The 20,823-nt window shown below is 45.5% G+C and overlaps 1 protein-coding gene across 1 annotated transcript; it reads left to right on the top strand.

Moving 5' to 3' along the window:
* The first annotated feature begins 794 nt into the window (after positions 1-794).
* LOC125364583 (albumin-like) lies at positions 795-16,882 on the top strand. Its single transcript, XM_048364179.1, is given in 17 exon segments — positions 795-876; positions 1,528-1,585; positions 2,487-2,619; positions 3,318-3,529; positions 4,164-4,296; positions 5,541-5,638; positions 7,667-7,796; positions 9,073-9,287; positions 10,372-10,480; positions 10,482-10,505; positions 11,229-11,326; positions 12,683-12,821; positions 13,530-13,628; positions 13,630-13,754; positions 14,995-15,127; positions 15,777-15,843; positions 16,707-16,882. Coding segments are annotated over 16 exon segments (1,830 nt in total). The 3' UTR covers positions 15,819-15,843; positions 16,707-16,882.
* The last annotated feature ends 3,941 nt before the right edge of the window (positions 16,883-20,823 follow it).

Here is a 20,823-nt window from a genome sequence, read left to right as displayed (position 1 = left end):
CTCATGTATACGAGGCAAGCTCTCTTGCCACTAGGCCATATCCCCAGCCCCTCAACTCAGCATCTCTTTAACTGGAAAATCCACAGGCCTTTTTTCCATTGGGTCAAAGTATTCTACTTCATCTGTAGGCCAGCGCTGGTATGGAAAGTTCTTAGTAGGTTGTAGTTTTTATTGTGGACAGGGGATTTTATTTATTACTTTGCATTTGAGTGGCATTAGCCTCTTAATAAAAATTGATTTCATAAGAGGGAAAAATACACAGATACTCTGTAATATCTTAGTGGATGTGCATGAGTAATGTTTTCATTATCTGTAGAGAAAAGCATATTTGGACTTAATAAAAAATGCAGTTTGGGTCTTTGTTGTATTTTTTTTTTTTAGTATTTCTTACTGCCACCAAAGATATCTGTTGAGTTGCATTTTTATGAACCTCAAAACTTCAACTCTTTCAGACTCCACATACCACCTGAAGAATATGGTGATGAATAATTGATACAAAGCATTTAAACTCTTATGTGAAGTTTGATAAGGTGTTTTACGTAACTTCCATAAATTGACTAAGCCTTGTGGAGGGAAAAACAGGTCCAAGTGGCAAACTTACGCAAGGATTTAGTTAAACATATTTTTCTGTTTTGGCAAGAATATGTTGGTTTTGCAATCAGTAGGGAGCCAATGAAGGGCAAGCAGAATCTAGTTAATAATCTATAATTATTGGTTAAAGAAGTATATTAGTGCAAATTTCTCCGCATCCATCCTGCCTTCCTCTCCTGTCAGCCCCACGAGCCTTTGGCACAATGAAGTGGGTAACTTGTACCTCCCTCCTCCTCCTGCTCCTCAGCTCCGCCGACTCCAGGGGTGTGTTCCGCCGGGATGCACGTAAGACACCACGGTTTTATTTTCCTGATGAAAGAGCACCAGTAAATGATGCATCTTTACAGAATGACATTTCCCTTGGGTATTGTTTCTAGGATGTGGTGTTTGGTATTTGTGAATGCTTACGTGGTTATGGGATTAGTTTATTCCAAATGCCTTAGCATGTGAGGGGTGAGAATTGCTTGCTGACCACAAATGGCTTCTGCCTATGGAGGAAAGCTGTACAGAATGACTTAAACTTCCCAAACTAGGCTTGAAGATAGAATTCGTCTGTATCTCAAAGACCTGTGTACAATTCCATGCTTTATTTTAAAAAGCCTGTTGTTAGCATAAATAGAACTTGCATTTATGCTTAATTTTATTTTGGTGTCTTCCTTTAGCCGTTTGTTGGCATTATAAGATCATTAGATCTCATTCAGGTCTTAGGATACAGCTATAATATTTCTTATTTAAAAATCATTTCATTGGTGATTAACATTCATTTTGGTGCAGAAGGCATAGTTCACTATCATCTTAAGATTTTTCTACAGGAATCAGAGCTCAATATTCCAATGGTAATGAATAACCTGAGTTAATAGAAAGATATAGAAAAAGTAGCACCATAACTAGTTGCTGTTTTCAGTGTTTCATCTATTCTTTCTTCTCTCCCTCCAGACAAGAGTGAGGTTGCTCATCGATTCAACGATCTGGGAGAACAGTATTTCAAAGGCCTGTAAGTTCAACTACGGAAGAGTCAGACTTAGGGTTTCTTCTGGCATAGGTTACTACTTTAAAGCGCTGGCAGAGATTCATCTTCAGTGACTAAACTGGATAGATTGCATTGACGGAACTGTTCTGCCTGTGTGCTGACCAACATGGAAGCCACTGGCCATATGTAGCAATCAAATACTTGAACCATTGTGAGTGCAGTTGCGGAAAATAAGATCAGGCTGTGTTTAATTTCAATTGAATGGTGGGAAGGACAGCAATGTATGGCTCTTTTAGCAGGTTACCCTCTGGCTTTCACAGAGGGAGAAATCTTGTGGTTTCTTGAGAACATTTTAATTGTGTGTGATTTTAAGTGTGTGTGTGTGTGTGTGTGTGTGTGTGTGTGTGTGCTGTTGGGGTTATAATTCAGGGCCTAACATATGCTAATAAAGTATGCTGTCATAGAACCACATTTCCAGCTTTAATATATGTGGTGCTGGGGAATCGAACCCAGGGCTTCATGTATAGGAGGGCAAGCGCTCTTGCCACTAGGCCATATTCCCAGCCCTTCTGAGTAGTTCTTTGGAGATAAGATTCTCATGGGCTGTCCTGCCTGCGCTGCCTTGGAACTGTGATCCTCACAGCTCAGCCTCCAGAATAGCTCGGATTATTAGGTGTGAGCCAGCAGCACCCTGCTTACATGGACAGATTTAAAAGTGGTAGAAATACGTACGGCTCACATGCCTGGCCAGGCCTGAGAAAACACTGCCTCCATATAGGCCTTTTATAGTTATAAGAAATTAATAGATAATTATAAGAAAGAGACAGAAAACATGCTGTGCACACACACATTTGTTCTCTAGACCAGTAACCTGTTTTGCATCAAATTTTCCTGATGCGACGTCCTTCTCTGCTTCTTCTTTCAGCGTCCTGATCGCATTCTCTCAGTTTCTTCAGAAGTGCCCCTTCGAACATCACGTAGAATTAGTCAAAGAAGTAACGGAGTTTGCCAAGACCTGTGCTGCCGACGAGTCCGCTCCCAACTGTGATAAACCAGTTGTAAGTCCATCCGGGTTTGGAGGAGTCTTTCTTCTATCTAAGTAATTCTGAATAGTTCACAGGAAGATTCTTTTTCACTTTAAATTTTTTATTAAGTGTTTGCATTCATAACCAATGTTTCATGTTGTTTAGAGACTAAACGATTTGTTTCTTCTGGGACAGATTCATGGTACCCGTGTCTACAATTTAAAAAATACCTTTCGAGACCACACCCTCAACAGCCATAGTTTATTTTTTTTTAATGGCAATTGACCTCTTGCAACAAACTCTCTTCAAGAATGTAAAATTTGGCTTTTTTTTTTATTCGTAGAGATTATTTTGTCCATATGAGTAACAATGTCAGTTGACTGTCATGAAAATTATACAGCTTCCAGGAAAACTAAACACAGCCTGGCAAATAGATTTCCCTTTATGATTTTTCTTGGTGGGTGTTAAATGTTTTATTTAGTCCATCACATTTTTTTGAAAAAAAAATTCTGAGTTTACTTGTAATTGATACTTAAAACATACAGTCATCTCTGTTTCTGGGGCACCGTGTGATGTTTGAATGCATAGATACTTCATGTATGTATAAGCATGCCATGTAGATGATTTCGGATCATCAGTATATTAGGGCTTTCTTGCCCCTCAGCTGCTCGCTGGCTATGAAGAAAGCAAGGTGATCCTCATTCATCTCAAGACTTCTTTCTCCTACCCAGGCCACTCTTTTTGGAGATAAGGTGTGTGGCCTTCCATCTCTTTCTGATCACTATCCTGAGCTAGCCGGATGCTGTGGGAAACAGGAACCCGAGAGACACGAATGCTTCTTGCAACACAAGGACGACAGCCCGGACCTTCCGCCCTTAGTGAGACCGGAGCCCGATGCCATGTGTAACGCTTTCCAGCAAAACGAGCAGGAGCTCATGGGGCAGTAAGTAACGGAAGGTCTATGCTCCAAAAGCATAGCGTGAAGAATAACCCTGCAGGGGCACACTTTGATAGCAATGATCACACCTCAAAGCTTCCGTAACATGAGGAGTTAGAAGGTACAGCTTTAGATTGATTGTTTTTAAGGACTATTTGATCCCATAAATTTCTATACAACAAACACATGATCAAAGATTTTGTTTTTAATTTAAAAACCGGATAGGATGTGCTGCATAAGAGCAGCATGTTTTGAAATATTCTGTATGCATACATATATATGTATATATGCACACACGTATATTGTATATACATACATTACGTATGTACATACACACATATTTATATGTGTATGCATGCAGCCTACAGGTATTTTCAGAATTGGTTTCATTATAGTCAGCCACATTAAGTCATTTACACATCAGAATATTGCTCTATTTACTTATACTCCAGTTATATATGTGCACACATACACATCGAAATTTAGTCTCCATTTTAACTGAGAATGACAAATTGAGTGTGATCAATGACAAGTCCGTGGCACTTGAACAGTTTGGGGAAGGATGTTGACTTTAATTGTCCCTGTGACGTTGTGTTGCTACACAACCACGAATGTCTGTTTTCTTTTTCACAAAACGTAGGTATTTGCACGAGGTGGCCAGAAGACATCCTTACTTCAACGGCCCAGAGCTCCTCTACTATGCGGAGAAGTACAAGGAAGTGATGACAGAATGCTGCAAAGCTGAGGACAAAGCCGCCTGCCTCACCCCAAAGGTGGTGCTCCAGGAGGAGGAGGAGGGGGGAGGAGGGGGAGGGGGGGAGGGGGAGGAGGGGGAGGGGGAGGAGGAGGAGGGGGAGGAGGAGGAGGGAGAGGAGGAGGCTCTCAGTGCAGCCTCGATGCTCACCATTTTATACTAGATTAGGGAATCCTGGTTCTCCATTAGAAAGTTCCTGCATGGCCACAAGAACCTTTCCGTGTGTGTGTGTGTGTGTGTGTGTGTGTGTGTGTGTGTGTGTGTGTGTGTGTGTGTACGAGACCACAACTTGAACCCCCTATCTGGTGCTTGCTTTCCCTCCTGGGTTGGTGCTCTACGACCTCAGCCACACCTGGGAGCTTAAGTCTTGGTTATCTCTTCCCTCTCCCCACTCTTACGTGTCCCCCAAGATCTTCCCTTTTCTCTGCCGCGTCTAGTTTCCCTCTGAAGAGACCCTGTGCTGACCTGACATGACAGAAGCAAACCTTCCACTCCTAATGGGGGCCACAGGTTTTGTGCATCTTCTCAGGAGACCTTTTTTTTTTTCTTTCTTTTAACGGAGGGCAGTCAGCGTGGAGAATTTGCTGCACCAGAAAGCCAGAGGTCATTTAGTCTTTCCATGCAGGCCCCTGTGTTTCAGTCCCTTTTGGGAGAACTCATTGATTTCTTTTTGGTGGTGCTGGGGCTTGAATTGGGGGCCTGGGCGCTGTCCGCTGAGCTCTTTTGCTTTGCTACTTTGAGCCCCAGCACCCCTGGCTGTTTTCTGGTGGCTCATTGGAGAGGAAGACCTTTCTGCCCAGACTGTCTTTGAACCACGAGCCTCAGATCTCAGCCTCCTGAGTAGCTAGGAGGACAGGCGTTGAGTCACTAGCTCCGGGCCAAATTCATTGATTCGCATGGGCGCTGGTAGAGGTTGGACTGGAGTGAACGGCACTGCACTGTGATGTCGACACAGTTCACTCCTGCGGTATCGGCACACTCTCCCAGCAGAGTGCCCCCGCCCAGTGTCTCTACCTTGGTTTTTGTTCTTTTTCTTTTTCTTTTGTGCCATGAAGGGCTTCCACTACGATCACAGTGATTTCCCCCCCCACCCCCCACTCGTCTTACAGAAGGAAGTAATTTCTTGACAAAGGGAGTCCTTGGGAATTCAGGTGTCAATTCTCTCTGCAAAATCTGCTCTGGCAAATTTCGTTGGACTTGGTGGAGGTCCGTTTGGTACAGGAGTTTCCTTTTCTAACTTTTCCCGATGGCTTGGTTTTGCAGCTAGATGCAGTGAAGGAGAAGGCTCTGATTGCTTCCGCCCAGCAGAGACTGCAGTGTGCTACTTTTCAGAAATTCGGAGACAGAGCTTTCAAAGCATGGTAAGTGTGTGTGTGTGTGTGTGTGTGTGTGTGTGTGTGTGTGTGTAATTATAGGAAATGTCATCTTTTTAACGATGCATTGTTCAGTTGGCAAAATTATATTTATTTGGCAATTTACATAATATTTTCAAGTCATTATTTCGTTTGTGTAAAACACAGCTGAGAGGAGCAAACCAGAATGAAGAAATAATTGGACTGTATTTTTATATTTTTCTTCTTCTAAGTTGTCAAACAAACTCAAAGTCATTGGCTTTTTTTGTCCTCAAAAGACAGACATTTTAGTCGATCACCGGTGGCTTATGCCTGTAATTCTAGCTACTCAGTAGTCTGATCTGAGGATAGTAGTTTGAAGCAAGCCCAGGCAGAAAAAAACCAGCTTGGGACTTTGATCTACAATTAACCACTCAAGAGCTGAGGGCGGAGTGATGGCTTAGGTGGTAGGTAGATCATCCACCCCTGAGTGAATAAAGCTAAGGGACAGTGCCCAGGCCCCGAGTTAAATCTATTACCAGCACAAGAAAGAAAGAAAGAAAGAAAGAACGAAAGAAAGAAAGAAAGAAAGAAAGAAGGAAGGAAGGAAGGAAGGAAGGAAGGAGAAAAGGAAGGAAGGAGAAAAGGAAAGAAAGAAAGGAAGAGAATAGATACTTCAGTGAGTTTAACTTATAAACTCTAGGGATCTTACTTTAATGGTTATTATTATTATTTTGCAACCAGTAGTCAGGCTCTTTCATTTTATTTTTCTACCCAGTTTGACAGTGTCTATTTCTTTATGTTATGGTCATTAAGTTAATCCATTTATTAAGAATTTCCTTCAAACGCTCTCACAGATCACACTGCTGTTAGTCCCAAGCCTTTGTGGGGGGCCACCGATTTTGTATTACTTAATTGGTTCTGAGAACATCCTTCAATACTTGGATCAAGAAAATTACTATTTGTCCCTCTGATTCCTTGTCTGTTAGTCAAGAGTGCATTCATCGCAGGGAATAAACTGAACATGACAGACCTTCCATGCTCTTTAGAAATGACCAATTGAGTTAGTTCTGGCCACAAATCCTCCTATCCAAATCACCAAATCAAACCAACCAATGCACAGAGCAGACCCAGCTGAAACAAGTGGTAGTTACACAGGTTATGATTTATTCTGGGGAGGAAATCTACTTTATCCGATTTAGATAACCTGAAATGATTTTGGAAAGGAGAACCTTAGTCTATTATATCTTGCCGCAGAGTATAAAGCCTGGAACAAGAACAACAACAACAAATTGCTGGAATAAGTTTTTGTTTTAGAAGTAGGCTTAATAAAAACTTCCCCATTCTGTAGAACTTGTAGAATTTGTATTTTCAGAGCTCTTTGGAAGTCAGAATGAATGTGTTATTTAAAGAAAAGGTAGTGTATGTGTGTGTGTGTGTGTGTGTGTGACACTTTTCAGAGCTCCTATTTAACCCTTAGCAGAGACCTTTGATGTAATATATTGTATTGAAACTGCCAAGGCTGACGCTCAGAGAGGCTGAGCACTGGCTACAGTCACACTGCTAAGAAGTGAAAGCAGATCTAGCTCCAAATTTGGTACAGCTTAGACCTTTGCTGATCTTTGAATTTTGATTTTTTTTTTTTTTCCAGTCCTGGGCCTTGGACTCAGGGCCTGAGCACTGTCCCTGGCTTCTTTTTGCTCAAGGCCAGCACTCTGCCACTTGAGCCACAGCGCCCCTTCTGGCCGTTTTCTGTCTATGTGGTGCTGGGGAATCGAACCCAGGGCTTCATGTATACGAGGCGAGCATATTCCCAGCCCTGAATTTTGATCTTGTGAATCACTGGTTTTCAATCCACCACACACTCTGTGACAATGCCTAGTTCTGCCCAATGAACAAACAAAGATAACATTAAAATAAACAATAAGTTAACAGAATTTCTGTATCTAGGAGGTGCATCTTGAATCTTCTTGCTTATGTGGTATTTTCCTAGTGCTTTCACATAAAATGTTACCAGGTACTAATCTTTCATTGGGACTTTTTTTTTTTTTATTTTAGGACACTATCTCTTCTGAGCCAGAAATTTCCTAAAGCTGACTTTGCAGAAATTTCCAAGGTTGTTACAGATCTGACTAAAGTCACCAAGGAGTGTTGCCACGGTGACCTGCTTGAATGCGCGGATGACAGGGTGAGAGGCCACGGCTGTCGCTTTGGGTGTTCACAGCCTTCAGCAGTAGAACGGATGGCGGATGGTGGGGCGCGTGGTGGCCAATGGCGGCTGACGGGGCCGTCTGCCTCATTCGCTCTGTCTCCTAGCTTTTCCTCTTTGTGGTGACATTTTAAACCTGCAACCTAATTACTTAGTCACCTGAAAGGGTGCTCACGGTTACATAGCTCCTATCAGTAAGATTAATGGAGGATACAAGCTTAACCTGAAGGGAGAGGGCGGTGAAGGTAGATTTCTAGGGTACGCTGCGATAGAAGGAAAGGGGTAAGAGCAACATTGTAAGAGAAATGATGTATTTTGCCCACCCAGTGTTAATTATACTAATATTTAGCGTAGTCTACTTTTCCCTCAACTTGTAATTTGTCTCTCCTTCAAACATTAAAAATGTGTGAGCAAATCAGAATCCTCATCTATCGTAACAATTCCTTGAAAATCTAAGACAGAGATGTCATAAGGCAGGGGGGAGATCTTGACTCGTTTTCCAAATATTCGTTACACTTTACCTAGTTGCTTGGTTTCAAAACCGCAGTGAATAGTTGGAAGAATGGCACTGAATTTTAATACAAGAAAGCTTTTAAACACTCCATAAATAAGCATGTAAAATTAATTGAAAACGAAACCAAATTAAGCAAAGATTTTAAATAGGTAATAACTTGGGCTTGACCAGTCTTTGGGATTCTGACAAGCTCAGAGCCTCCCTCTCGCTAGGCGTATATAATCTACAGCTGAGGTACACTGCAGGACTTTGGCTTTTAGGATGTTTCTCAAATAGAGCCTCCTGATTTTGCCTGGCTCACCCTCTAGTGTCAATCTCTTGCCTTTGTTCTTTAGTATCGGGAATTTCAGACGTAATCCACTATTCAATGCTTCTTTGTTGAGATAGAGTCTCACTAACTTGTTGCCTGTTGTGGACTCAAATGTTGATTACCCAACCTGTTTTTGAGTATCACCACTGTGTGTGTGTGTGTGTGTGTGTGTGTGTGTGTGTGTGTGACACACAGAGTATCAGAGGGGTAGAGAAAGAGAGAGAGAAAACGGGGGAGTGTTTGAGTGGGAATATTTAAGGTACCCTATCTGCATCTCAGGTTTAGGAACAGTGACAAAGACCATGTTTATAAAAGTCATATAGTTTGTGTATGGCCTTAGGACATGAAGAAACTGTTATGCATACCCAGAAAATGCCTGGGGAAAATATAGCACTGTCTGCTTCCAACCAACGTTTTCATCTTGCTGACAGGCGGACCTCGTCAAGTACATGTGTGAAAATCAGGATTCGATCTCCAGCAAGCTGCAGCGCTGCTGCGAGAAGCCTCTGCTGCAAAAGGCCCACTGCCTTTCTGAGGTGGAAAAGGACGACATGCCGGCCGACCTTCCCCCCTTGGAGGTCGATTTCGTGCAGGACGCTGACGTTTGCAAGAACTACGCTGAGGCCAAAGACGTTTTCCTGGGCACGTAAGTAGACAAGGAGTCATCCGCGCGTAGGTTTAATATAGCTGCATTGCTTGGGAGAAGAGAGGGGCTAAGAGAATTCGGTGCCGCCCGGATTGCTTCTTCAACTTCCTTTGTCCAGTCCTTGAAGTTTGCATGAAAAAAGTAATTAGTTCAAAACTTGGTGATGAAATAGTACATTCTCCAAGCACAAGATCCGTGGTCTTCGAGATATCAGTGCCTTAGAGATATTCCTGCAAATATCACTATCAGTATTTTGCTTGTATGTCAATTATGTGTATAAATGGCTCGTTCCTTCAATCACTTCTTCTAAGAGTATCACCCAGACATCTAAAGTTGTATATGTGAATGGGCGGTGCTTATCAGTCGCCCATTGGTATCTACATATATCTGTCCGTCATTATGAAGGCAGCAACCTTAATAGAAAAGTATGGAATCTGGCCCCAGAGGATACACATTTGGTTGAAAGAACAGAATTTGAGTAGTATGGTGAAGGCAGTATGAAATTAAATAACAAATAAATATATATCTTCATTCAACATGGTGATACAATTTATACTTCTGTTGTTGAATGATTTTGACTAAATATGATGTAATGATATTCTTACTGTGCTCTTACTATGTGTCTCACAGGAGAAAAAGGGAACATATATTAAATATGTTAGGTGTATGCATATACATGTGATATCCATATATACTCATCTACATAACTTTCAGAGTTCTTGTTAGATGTCGTCAAGTGAAACTATGCGGAGAAAGAGAAGTTACCATTTGTCAAACATGTAATATATGTCTGACAGTGTATTTCTTTTGCATAGATTATGCCATGTATTTCTCACAACCCATCTTATGAGATCAATAAGGGTCTATCGACATTGGTTACAGGAGAAAGGTGAACGGAACCTTCTTGTACATGAGACTTAACTCTGTTCCCCAAGTCTCTCCCCACTGAATTTTACTACAGAGGGATTAGGCAGACGCAGGCGTTTGGGATATGACCGACTCTGCCATGTGAGCTGCACCGAGGCTGGCAAACGTCCTGCTCGTTGCTCATTCGTTCCGCTAACTCGGCGTCCACTCCCATTAGGTTTCTGTACGAGTATTCTAGAAGGCGCCCTGACTACGCTGTCAGCATGCTGTTGAGGCTCGCCCAGAAATACGAAGCCGTGCTGGAGAGGTGCTGCGCCCAGGCCGACCCCCCCCGCGTGCTACGGCAAGGCGGTAGGTCCTCGGGAAAGCCAAGTGTAACTGTCAGCTGACCCCACCTCGAGAGAAAGAAACCACAGCCACTACGAAACGAGCTGTCATGCGATTTGGGTGTTTTCTCGAGATCTGTTCGGTCTCTTCACCTTGCCGGGAATTTTGTCTTAACTGGAATGCAGTCAGAATAGTCAGAGAACAGTGAGGGGTGGAGACGGGAGGGCTGGGGAGGAACGACGGAGGGGAAGACCTCGACCAAGGTGCACTGATCGTACTAACGGGTTTGGTGAATGGGCCTTCCTTTGTCCTACCACTTAAAGATAATAAAATATCATAACCCCACCCCCCAAAAAAGAAACATCAAATAGGCACAGAACGGTTGGTCTGAAACAGAAAGGTTTGAAGACAGCGGTGTCTAATTTCACAACACTTCATCTCTCTTTCCATATTTATCTCCCTCTCCATATTCCTGAGAACAAAGCAAGGTAAGGTGAATTTAAATGTAAACGAAGAGATTTGACGTCGATTTAACAGAACTTAACAGACCCCCAAGGTTAGCAAGTACTGGAAATAGTATCTGAAGCAAGACAGTCTCGACACAGCGAGTTAACACGTTGAGTGTAATCGGTAGCTGTGGTTCTTGGGCTCTCCTCCGAGGTCTGTGGGCAGAAAGGATGAAGGGATGAAACTGTGGCCTCGCAGGTCCTCAGGGCTTATGGTAAACAGAGTTTTTCCATGTTCCAGTTTGATGAACTGAAACCTCTCGTGGAGGAGCCTCAGAATTTAGTGGAGCAAGCTTGTCACCAGTTTGAGCAGCTTGGAGAGTATAAATTTCAAAATCAGTAAGTGCTTTGGATTCTTTTTTTTGTAAAAATTGTTTAAGACAACAGAAGCCACCTACTGTATACCTTATAGGAATGAAAATACATTATCTGGGATGTAGCATGGAGGGGAATCTACCTGTGTCTGGCTTTAAAGCAGGATCTCTTTGGATGGGGAATTATTGGACTAGGAGGTTTAATAAAAAGCGTGGTGGTTATACTGAGGATGTCCCTAGAAGGTTAGGGGATGATAGGTCACAGGCAAGTCACCTAGAGCAATATTTTCTAGTGTAGGAAGATACTCAAGATGTGATATAAAAACTGAACACAAAATATAATAAGACAAATTCAGAAGGCATATGCGAATGTTACCTTTGCAGTGATTCGTTTAGGAAAAAATTGGAGGTGTAGGAGATATCGCTAAACTTGAATGGCTAGGGCCTTGTTTCCTTACGCAGCTAGTTCCTCTATGGAACAGACAGAAGGTCCTGCGAGAATACCGTCCCCATTCAGCACAGCCTTGCGAACAGGGAGTGAGATGTTTGAGATGTTTGACGGGGCACATCTTTCAATGTGAGGGTCACCAACACAAAGCTCTTCTAACTACAGACAGTAGGGGAGCACAGTTAGGAGCCAGACATGGTCGGTTCAGTGAGTGGAATACAGACATACATTGACTTTCATGATGGTTGGCATTCTTTGTGAGTGAACAGTGGGCGCGGTTAATTACATTCTCTATTTCTTTGAATTGAATCCTTGTGCCTTCTCTATGGAGTGAGATATACTTTCTTTCTATTTTCACTCACGTATTTCAAGTTTCAGAGGATACTGATGTGTAGGAAGTTCACGAGAGGATTTATTAAAAGAAAGAAGCAACGTCAAATACATCAGTTCCATTGAACTTTAATAAGATAGCTCACTTTCCTGAGCGTATAAGAGAGATCTAAGGCATTACCTGTTGCCATATGAATTCAAAGCAATGTTTAATGAGTTGTGAAATGTAAGGATTTCTTGCAACTGTGCCATTACCCTGGAGATGAATATAATTTGGTGAATGGAAAATAGCAGCATCTCAGTTGATATTGCAAAAGTTTCTCTTCTTGATTAAATCATGACAGTGTTTTTACCTATGTAAAACCCTAAGGACTTTTTTTTTTGTTTCATTTTATTTTGCCAGTCCTGAGGCTTGAACTCAGGGCCTGAGCACTGTCCCGGGCTTCTTTTTGCTCAAGGCTAGCGCTCTACCACTTGAGTGTCTGGCTTTATTCTGAGTATGTGGTGCTGAGGAATCGAACCCAGGGCTTCATGCATGCTAGGCGAGCACTCTACTGCTAAGCTACATTCCTAGCCCGGGGACTATTTTTTTTTTTTAAACAGGCTTGTCGTTCGTTACACCAAGAAAACGCCCCAGGTAGCAACTTCAACTCTTGTGGAGGCTGCAAGAACTCTAGGGAAAGTGGGCACCCAGTGCTGTGGTCTTCCTGAGGCCGAGAGACTGCGCTGCTTTGAAGACTACGTGAGTCTCTTCCGTGATAAATTCCTGCTAATGATCTTTTTGTCTTTAGATATTGACAAATCTAATTTTAGGAGCACTAGTGTGTGTGTGCGTGCGCGTGTGTGTGTATGCTAGTGACAGCCAGGGCTTGTTCACCTATATTATCAGGAATTCCTAAGTTAGGACTAAGAGTGAAAGAAGTCGTGAGTGGTTACGGATTGTTCCGGGCACGTTCTCAGTCTTTTCTTCAGGTGTGTGTTTCACTGTGTCAGTGTAAGACTGTTTCTTCCTCCTCCAGGAAACATTTTAGGATATATAACCTCAAATGACTTTTTAAGTGAGTTATTTTTTTTTTTAACATCTCAATATACCCACTTGGCAAGAGGTAGAGCATTTGCGACGCCTTCCTGTTCAGGTGTGAAGGTTAAAGAGATTGCTTCCTCGGTCGATTTTGGATTTGGAGTTGCGAGTTTTTATGTGGCACCACGTTTGGGAAATGAGTGTGTGTGGAACATTTTTGGCTGTGTGTGTGTGTGTGCGTGTGCGTGTGTGTGTGCGTGTCTATGCTCTCGTCCCTGCTGTTCAGTGGGCGCTGGTGTGTGCTCTCGTCCCTGCCGTTCAGTGGGCGCTGGTGTGTGCTCTCGGTGTGCGTGTGCGTGTGCGTGTCTATGCTCTCGTCCCTGCCGTTCAGTGGGCGCTGGTGTGTGTGCTCTCGTCCCTGCTGTTTAGTTGGCCCTGGCGGTGAACCGGTTCTGTGTGCTGCACGAGAAGAACCCCGTGAGCGCGCGCGTCACGGAGTGCTGCACCAAGTCCCTGGTGAACCGGCGGGCCGTGCTTCACCGCGCTGCCCGTGGATGAGACCTACGTTCCCAAGGAGTTCAACGCCGAGACCTTCACCTTCCACGCCGACTACTGCACACTTCCAGAGGCGGAGCAGCAGCACAAGAAGCAAATGTGAGGAGCGTTGCCTTATTGCCTGATATCAGAGTTGGTAAATGACAGCTGAAAAGGAGAATGAAGGCAAATATCGCCTTTGGGGGAAAGCATGCAAGCGTTGCCTTTATTAAGTTGATAAAATCGTCAGGAAGTAAGGAATGGCTTTTTTTCCCCCCTTAACAACATAGACTAACACACAATATGTAGTTATGTAACAAAATACCTATTTTAAAAATACAAATATCTATTTTTGTGTTACATATATATAAAACAAATAGGTATTTTATTATACTACTACATATTTTGTTATATTAATAGAAGGTTGTCTGCAAATTATTCAGTGATATTTTGGACAAAAACTACTTTAGAATAAAATCTCAGGCTGTCCCAGTAGACAAAGGTAGACTGCCTGCTAGTGCTTTTTTCTTTTTTTTTTTTGCCAGTCCTGGGCCTTGGACTCAGGGCCTGAGCACTGTCCCTGGCTTCTTCCCGCTCAAGGCTAGCACTCTGCCACTTGAGCCACAGCGCCCCTTCTGGCCGTTTTCTATATATGTGGTGCTGGGGAATCGAACCCAGGGCTTCGTGTCTAGGAGGCAAGCGCTCTAGCACGAGGGCCCCATCCCCAGCCCCTGTCAGTGGTTGTTGTAGACGTTTACTAAGGACGCGGGGAGCCGGGCGCGGGTCTTCTCCTGCGCCCCCAGCGCCCAGGCTGGTGCGGCGGGTGGCGGGGTGAGCGCGCGCACCTCATCGGCGCCTCGGGGTGCGCGACCCCCGCCCCTCCGCTCCCCGCCCCCCCCCCAGCCTGGCCAGCCGCCCGGCCCCGCCCCCCTCCCCGCCCCCTCCCCGCCCCCTCCCCAGCCTGGCCAGCGTCCAGGCCCCGCCCCCGCCCCGCCCCACCCCCGCCCCGCCCCCGCCCCCCGCCCCCAGCCTGGCCAGCCGCCCGGCCCCGCCCCCGCCCCGCCCCCCGCCCCAGCCTGGCCAGCCGCCCGGCCCCGCCCCCGCCCCGCCCCCCCGCCCCAGCCTGGCCAGCCGCCCGGCCCCGCCCCCGCCCGCCCCCGCCCCGCCCCCGCCCCGCCCCCCGCCCCAGCCTCCAGGCCCCCGCCCCCGCCCCGCCCCCGCCCCGCCCCCCGCCCCCCCGCCCCCGCCCCGCCCCCCGGCCCCCGCCCGCGCCCTCGGCCCTCTCCCCCGCGAGCCGGCCTCATCCAGCCCTCCCTCCCTCCCTCCCCCCCTCCCTTCCTCCCTCTCCGCCCCCGCGCAGGACCCTGGCCGAGCTGGTGAAGCACAAGCCCGCGGCCACCGAGGAGCAGCTGGCCGCCGTGGCGGGGAAGGTGTCGGCCTTCCTGGCCCGGTGCTGCGAGGCCGCCGACAGGGAGGCCTGCTTCGCGGCGGAGGTGCGGCCCGGCCCGGGCGCTCCCGGGGAGGGGGGGGCGGGGTGTCCCCGCGGGGCGGGGGGGGGGTGGGGGGGACGGGGGGGGGGGCCGGGTGTCCCCGCGGGGCGGGGGGGTTGGGGGGGGAGGGGAGGGGAGGCCGGGTGTCCCCGCGGGGCGGGGGGGGGAGGTGGGGGGGAGGGGAGGGGAGGCCGGGTGTCCCCGCGGGACGGGGGGGGGTTGGGGGGGAGGGGAGGGGGGCCGGGTGTCCCCGCGGGGCGGGGAGGGGGTGGGGGGGCGGGGGGGGGGGAGGCCCCGGTGTCCCCGCGGGGCGGGGGGGGGGGGGGACAGACACCGTTTATTTATATAACCGTGTGTTTACAAATAAATGTATATTGTGTGCATCCATACGCATGTACACACACATTATATATATATTATATGTACACACACATATATATACATATACATATACATATATAAATATACATGTATATAAATATACATATACATATAAATATATAAATATATAAATATAAATATATATATAAATATACATATACATATATATACATATATAAACTTGTAGCTCATGGGAGATCACTTTGTAACCACCAAGGAGCATAAGGTTGCGATTTAAAAATCCTGACCGCAGTGCTGCCCCTTCCCTCAGGGTCCAAAGACTGTTGCTGAAAGTCAAGCTGTCTTTGCTTGAAACATCACAGCCGCAGCTACCTCAGGTAACTATGCCTTCACGGAAGGAAAAACTAATGACGGTCATCATGATTAGAAAATCAAGTTGACCCTTTGTCAGGAACCATAGAGACAGGCAGGCGCCCACTCTTGTCCTTACCTTTATATGTGTGTACATGGCTATGTGTACATGCGTACGCATAAGTATACATGGATCATGATCCTAATAGTGGGTAAATTGGGAACCATTATTATTCCTGTTTTGTTATGAGACAATGAACTCATCGATTAGGGTGGTGGCTATGAAAAGGGAAGCTAAATTCACAATTTACCCCCCAGCGTATGAGTTGCCTGGAGTCCTATTCTGACTCTTAGGACGTAGGGCACAGCGTGATTCACTGTCGTGATGGCCAGCGTGGACACAGTCTAGGTATTAGGCTGATTCCGTTTGGAAACACTTGGGGGCATTTTCCCATTGTGTCAGCATGCTAAGCTTTAATAATTTTTTTTTCTTCTAATGGCAGTAAGTTCTACTTTAAATACTTAAATAGAATCGTGTCTGACCTGTTGCTTTTTAATAATTTATACGGGATTTTGAAAACAGAATGGGAAGTGGTTGAAAAGCACGCTCTTCGGACGGGGGATCACAGCTGTTTCCCAGGAGACCCCGCGTCTCACAACCTTTGGCCATGTCAAAATGCGCCGAGTCCCAGCCTCCTACGTTGAGAAGATAGCTTTGTGCGCAGTTGCTGCGGCAAGCAGCGGCTAGAGAATAGCTCTGAGGAGACACGAGGCCCTGGTTGGCCTTGAGGAGTCAGAGAGCTCCGGAGCCCAGGAGACCACATCACATTTGTTCTAACAGGTGTTGGAAATACAAATAGCCCTTAACATTTCTCCTTTGGTTTTTCAGTCTGCTGTGAACAAAAGGAGGGAAGAGAAACGAAGACTCAGAGCTTATCATCTGCTCTTCTTTGCTGTTGGTGTAAAATCAGCACTACCAGAGAAACACACATTCATGAAATATTTGACTTCATTTCTCTATACTTCAATTAATAAAAATAAAAACAAGCTTATATTGTTGTCCAGGACTCTTATTTTCCTAAGGCATATTATCATCTTGGAAATGTGGTGGGTTCTGTGGGAATCTCAGTTTTATGTCCTATTCTGCCTCTCATATCATCCTAGAGGATTTCTAGTTCCTTGTGAGCAAGCTCATGAAGATAAATACTGGTACGCTGCTGAGTGACGGATAGTAATCATTCAAAGTAACATTTTAACATCACAACAATGATTCCAAATGAAGGAATAAAAACTGGGGCCTTGGTGTGACGTGGAAACCACAGCTTGCGTTACCACTGGGTGGAAAGGGACTCTGGAGCTCTCTCAAGTCTTGCAGTCTTCTTTTCAGTATGATGTTTGCAAAACGTTCTGGTACTGGTTGGGTGCAAAAGACTCAAGGCCTTTAACCCTATGCATTCAGCAGGCTAAGATCTCTTCAGCCTAAGCCGAGAAGTCTGGAGACTCCATCTTTAGTTCAGCAGTAAAAACCCAGGAGGGAGTCGTGACTCAAATGCCAGACGTGAGCAAGAAGCTGAGCAAGTGTAAGGAGCGGAGGTTCAAGCCCTGGAATCCAAAATAAATAAATATGCATAGATAACTAGCCCTGGTACTAGGTTAAAACAAGCTCTTAATTCCTCCAGTATCCCATGTTTCCGTTCTCCTATGGGATCAGGGGCACAGGCCGCGGCGTAGACATCACTCATCACTGACCGCGCGGTGGAGGCGGAATCGCCAGCTTCTCGAGCGAGTTGTTAAACCTAACTCCATCGAAAAGCGAGGATGAGATCCATGTATTTGTTTTTGGGAAGATAAGGGGCAGCACGGAAATGGAGGACAAAGGGTGAACAAACGCAGCCGTGGTGCTCAGCTCGCTAGACACCGCGTGGGAAACGAACTCGACAACTTGGGGGAGGGGAGGGGAAAAACTAGGAGAGAGCGAGGGAAGGGTGACACTGCCCAAAAAGAAACGTCCCCTTTACGTGATTTACGCACCTGTGACCCCTCTGTACCTCACTCTTACAATAACCATGAAAAAAGAACAGGGATGATAAGTCGAAATAAGCTTCTGGAAGAGAAAGCATCTACATGTTCTACTTAGAATTCCTCCTCAAGTCTTCATTTATTATGTATTTGTTTAATTGTTTTTATTAATATGAACTCACTTTTTTGCCTTATACCATGGCCTATAATTGATTCATTGCTAAATTATATATAGTCTGTTGTTCAAACTATCCCCATTGTTGGCGGTTGGAATTTCTTTTAGGTTAGCTTCTGCAGCCTTTTGAGTAGCTACTACGCTGGCACGACTGGATGCTACCAGCCCGTCTTGTCTTTTCCTTTCCTCAGCCCTTACAACATCCATTCCTTCAAGCAGGCCTGTTTCCTCTCATTAGAGAATGGCATTACGAAGGCTAGAGCACCGATGGTGTTCATTGCCAATGCGGTTTCAATAAAAGTTAAGAACTGTGTATACATAAGTAGGCATATATAAATTTATATATGTATATATATGTATGTATGTATAGTATGTACACCTATAAATACATATGGGTATATATATGTACACATATATGTGCCATACATAATGCAGACATATTGATACTCTTTTCTGTATCTGTTACAATACACCAATACACCAGTCACCTAGGCAATAGTGTAAACATATTGTGTACAAGTGATAGACCATTTTTCAATATTTATTCTTTAGATAACTTAGATTTTGTTTTTACTTCAAATTTCTTTATCATCTACTTAGTTGATATTTAGACCCCAGGGAGTAGCTCCTTAAAACGTTGGCCTTGGAATCTCAAGAGACTAGAATCAAGGAACAGTATCATGGGGGAATAAGGGTGCTGTGTATGTGTGTGCCTGGGGTGCTATAAGTAACACAAAGAAGGGAGTTCCTCCTGCCGGGGGTTGGGGGGAGGAGTCTCTCCATCTTAACTGGAGTAGTTTGGGGACTTGAGGAGTCAGCAGGCTGAGCCACGGTGGAGCAGACCCTGCCACTCCCTTTCATGTCTGCTTCAGGTGAGGTGACTCTGTTATGTTTTCCGAGTGGCAGAGCCGAGGCTTCAAGGCACAGAGCGCCAAGCGCAGCCCCCATGGCTGCCAAGAAGAATACGTGCAGAAGTTAGGACCCCTGTTCTGTGGGGAAGATGAACCCTTGATGTTTAAATGTTTATTTTTATTTATTTTTTTGCTGGCATTAGGGCTTGAATTCAGGGCCTGGGCACCATCCCGGAGCCTCTCTGTGCTCAAGGCTAGCGCTCTGCCACTTGAGCCACAGAGCCACTTCTGGGCTTTCTTTTTCTGAGTAGTTTATTGGAGACAAGAGTCTCATGAATTTTTCTGCCTGGGCTGGCTTTGAACCCTGAGCCCCTATCTCGGGCTGCTGAGTGGCTAGGATTAGAGGCATGAGCCACTGGTGTCTGGCATAACGGATGAAATCTCATTTTGAATATCTATGCACTTTTTTTTTTGTGCCAGTCGTGGCTTGAACTCAGGGCCTGGGCACTGTCCCTGAGCTTTTGTGCTTAAGGCTAGCGCTCTCCCACTTGAGCCACAGCGCCCTTCCCTTGATTTTTAAATACTACTAAGCACTACTAGATATTTGCTACGCTGCTCTCTTTCCCACTTACTTCAGCTTTGGATCTTCAATCTCATCTTGGATGAGAGAGTTGGCCTTTTTTCTTTCCTTTCAGGAGTACTGGGTTGTGAAGTTAGGACCTTGTCTTTCTATGCAGGGCCTCAGCTGTTTGCGTCTCCTCTGCAGACTTCTCCTTGCTTTGCATTGAAGATGGACGGCAGCTGCCCTGCCCCAAGTCCAAACCGACTGTGAAGAGGAGAACGCAATGTTGACGGCAGGAGCAGTGATGTGTTCGGGCCCCGTTGATTGCTCCTTGTGTCATAAAATTAAGCGGTCATGACAAAGGAAAGCTCATAAATTTCTTCCCTCCCACAGGATGTTGAAGAACCTGTACATGGCCTTTCAGAGACGAGTATATTTTTCTCAATCTGCAAAATGCAGGTATCTTCTTGGAAGTAACACCATTTGCTGAATAGTCATAGGCAGCGATTCTAGCTTTTCCCAGTGTGTATTTACTACAAGAATAGTGTATGGTTATGTGTGCATGTGCGTGCGTGTGTGTGTGCGTGCACGCATGTGCAAGTGTATCTTGGTCTTCTCAAGCCGTAGCACAATCCGCCATGGCCTGGCTTACCTACAATCTCCTTCTTAGGAATTCCCTATAAAAAATTGGAAGAGAGCTAAACGTTTAGTCTGTATGTGAAGCTGAGAGTTTCGAAGTTACATTTAACAACTGGCCACCATTCAGTTCTGCTAAGGTCTGGCTGTCTGTGTTCCTTTAAAATGAATATACAGTGACCTAACACCAACGTGGTCTAAGAGGCGGGACCCACGGGAGATGATGACATCACAAGGTCTCTGCTTTCATCACACCTCGGGGGCTGTTCCGGAAGAGATCCGAAGGCAGCATCCTCGGCCCCTTTGCGTTCACGGGATGGCACCATCCTGCGGAATGTCTCTTCACCAGGCATCTGATCTCATGGCACTTTCTTCTCGAAAGTTCTAATTCCCCATTAGAGAAGTACATTGGCACGGCTTGTTTCTTAGTTTCAGTTGTTTTGTCACAGTAGCACTAAGAAAGATATGGAGGAGAAGAAATGCTCGACCACTAGACTGCAGCTAGCACAAGGCCGGTACGCTAACCCGTTCGTGAGAGCACAGTTCTTGGGTCTTAACCACAACCTGAGTGTCCGGCCTGTCATGGGCACATTTCTATGAGGTCCTGACCTGTGAATTGGGGTCACTTGTTTCATTGTTTCTTGTACTCTTACATCGGCTTGGGAGCTGAGAAGGGATGGATTCCACGTGGAAAATAATCACCAGTGCTTAGGATGGGTATGTGCTTCTCTTAGGCGTTTGAGGTTTGCGGTTCCCTCGGACA

Source organism: Perognathus longimembris, chromosome 16 (assembly GCF_023159225.1).
Source record: "Perognathus longimembris pacificus isolate PPM17 chromosome 16, ASM2315922v1, whole genome shotgun sequence".
Taxonomy (NCBI): domain Eukaryota; kingdom Metazoa; phylum Chordata; class Mammalia; order Rodentia; family Heteromyidae; genus Perognathus; species Perognathus longimembris.
Note: the sequence above shows the minus strand (reverse complement) of the source record. Positions and strands in the feature narration are given on the sequence as shown.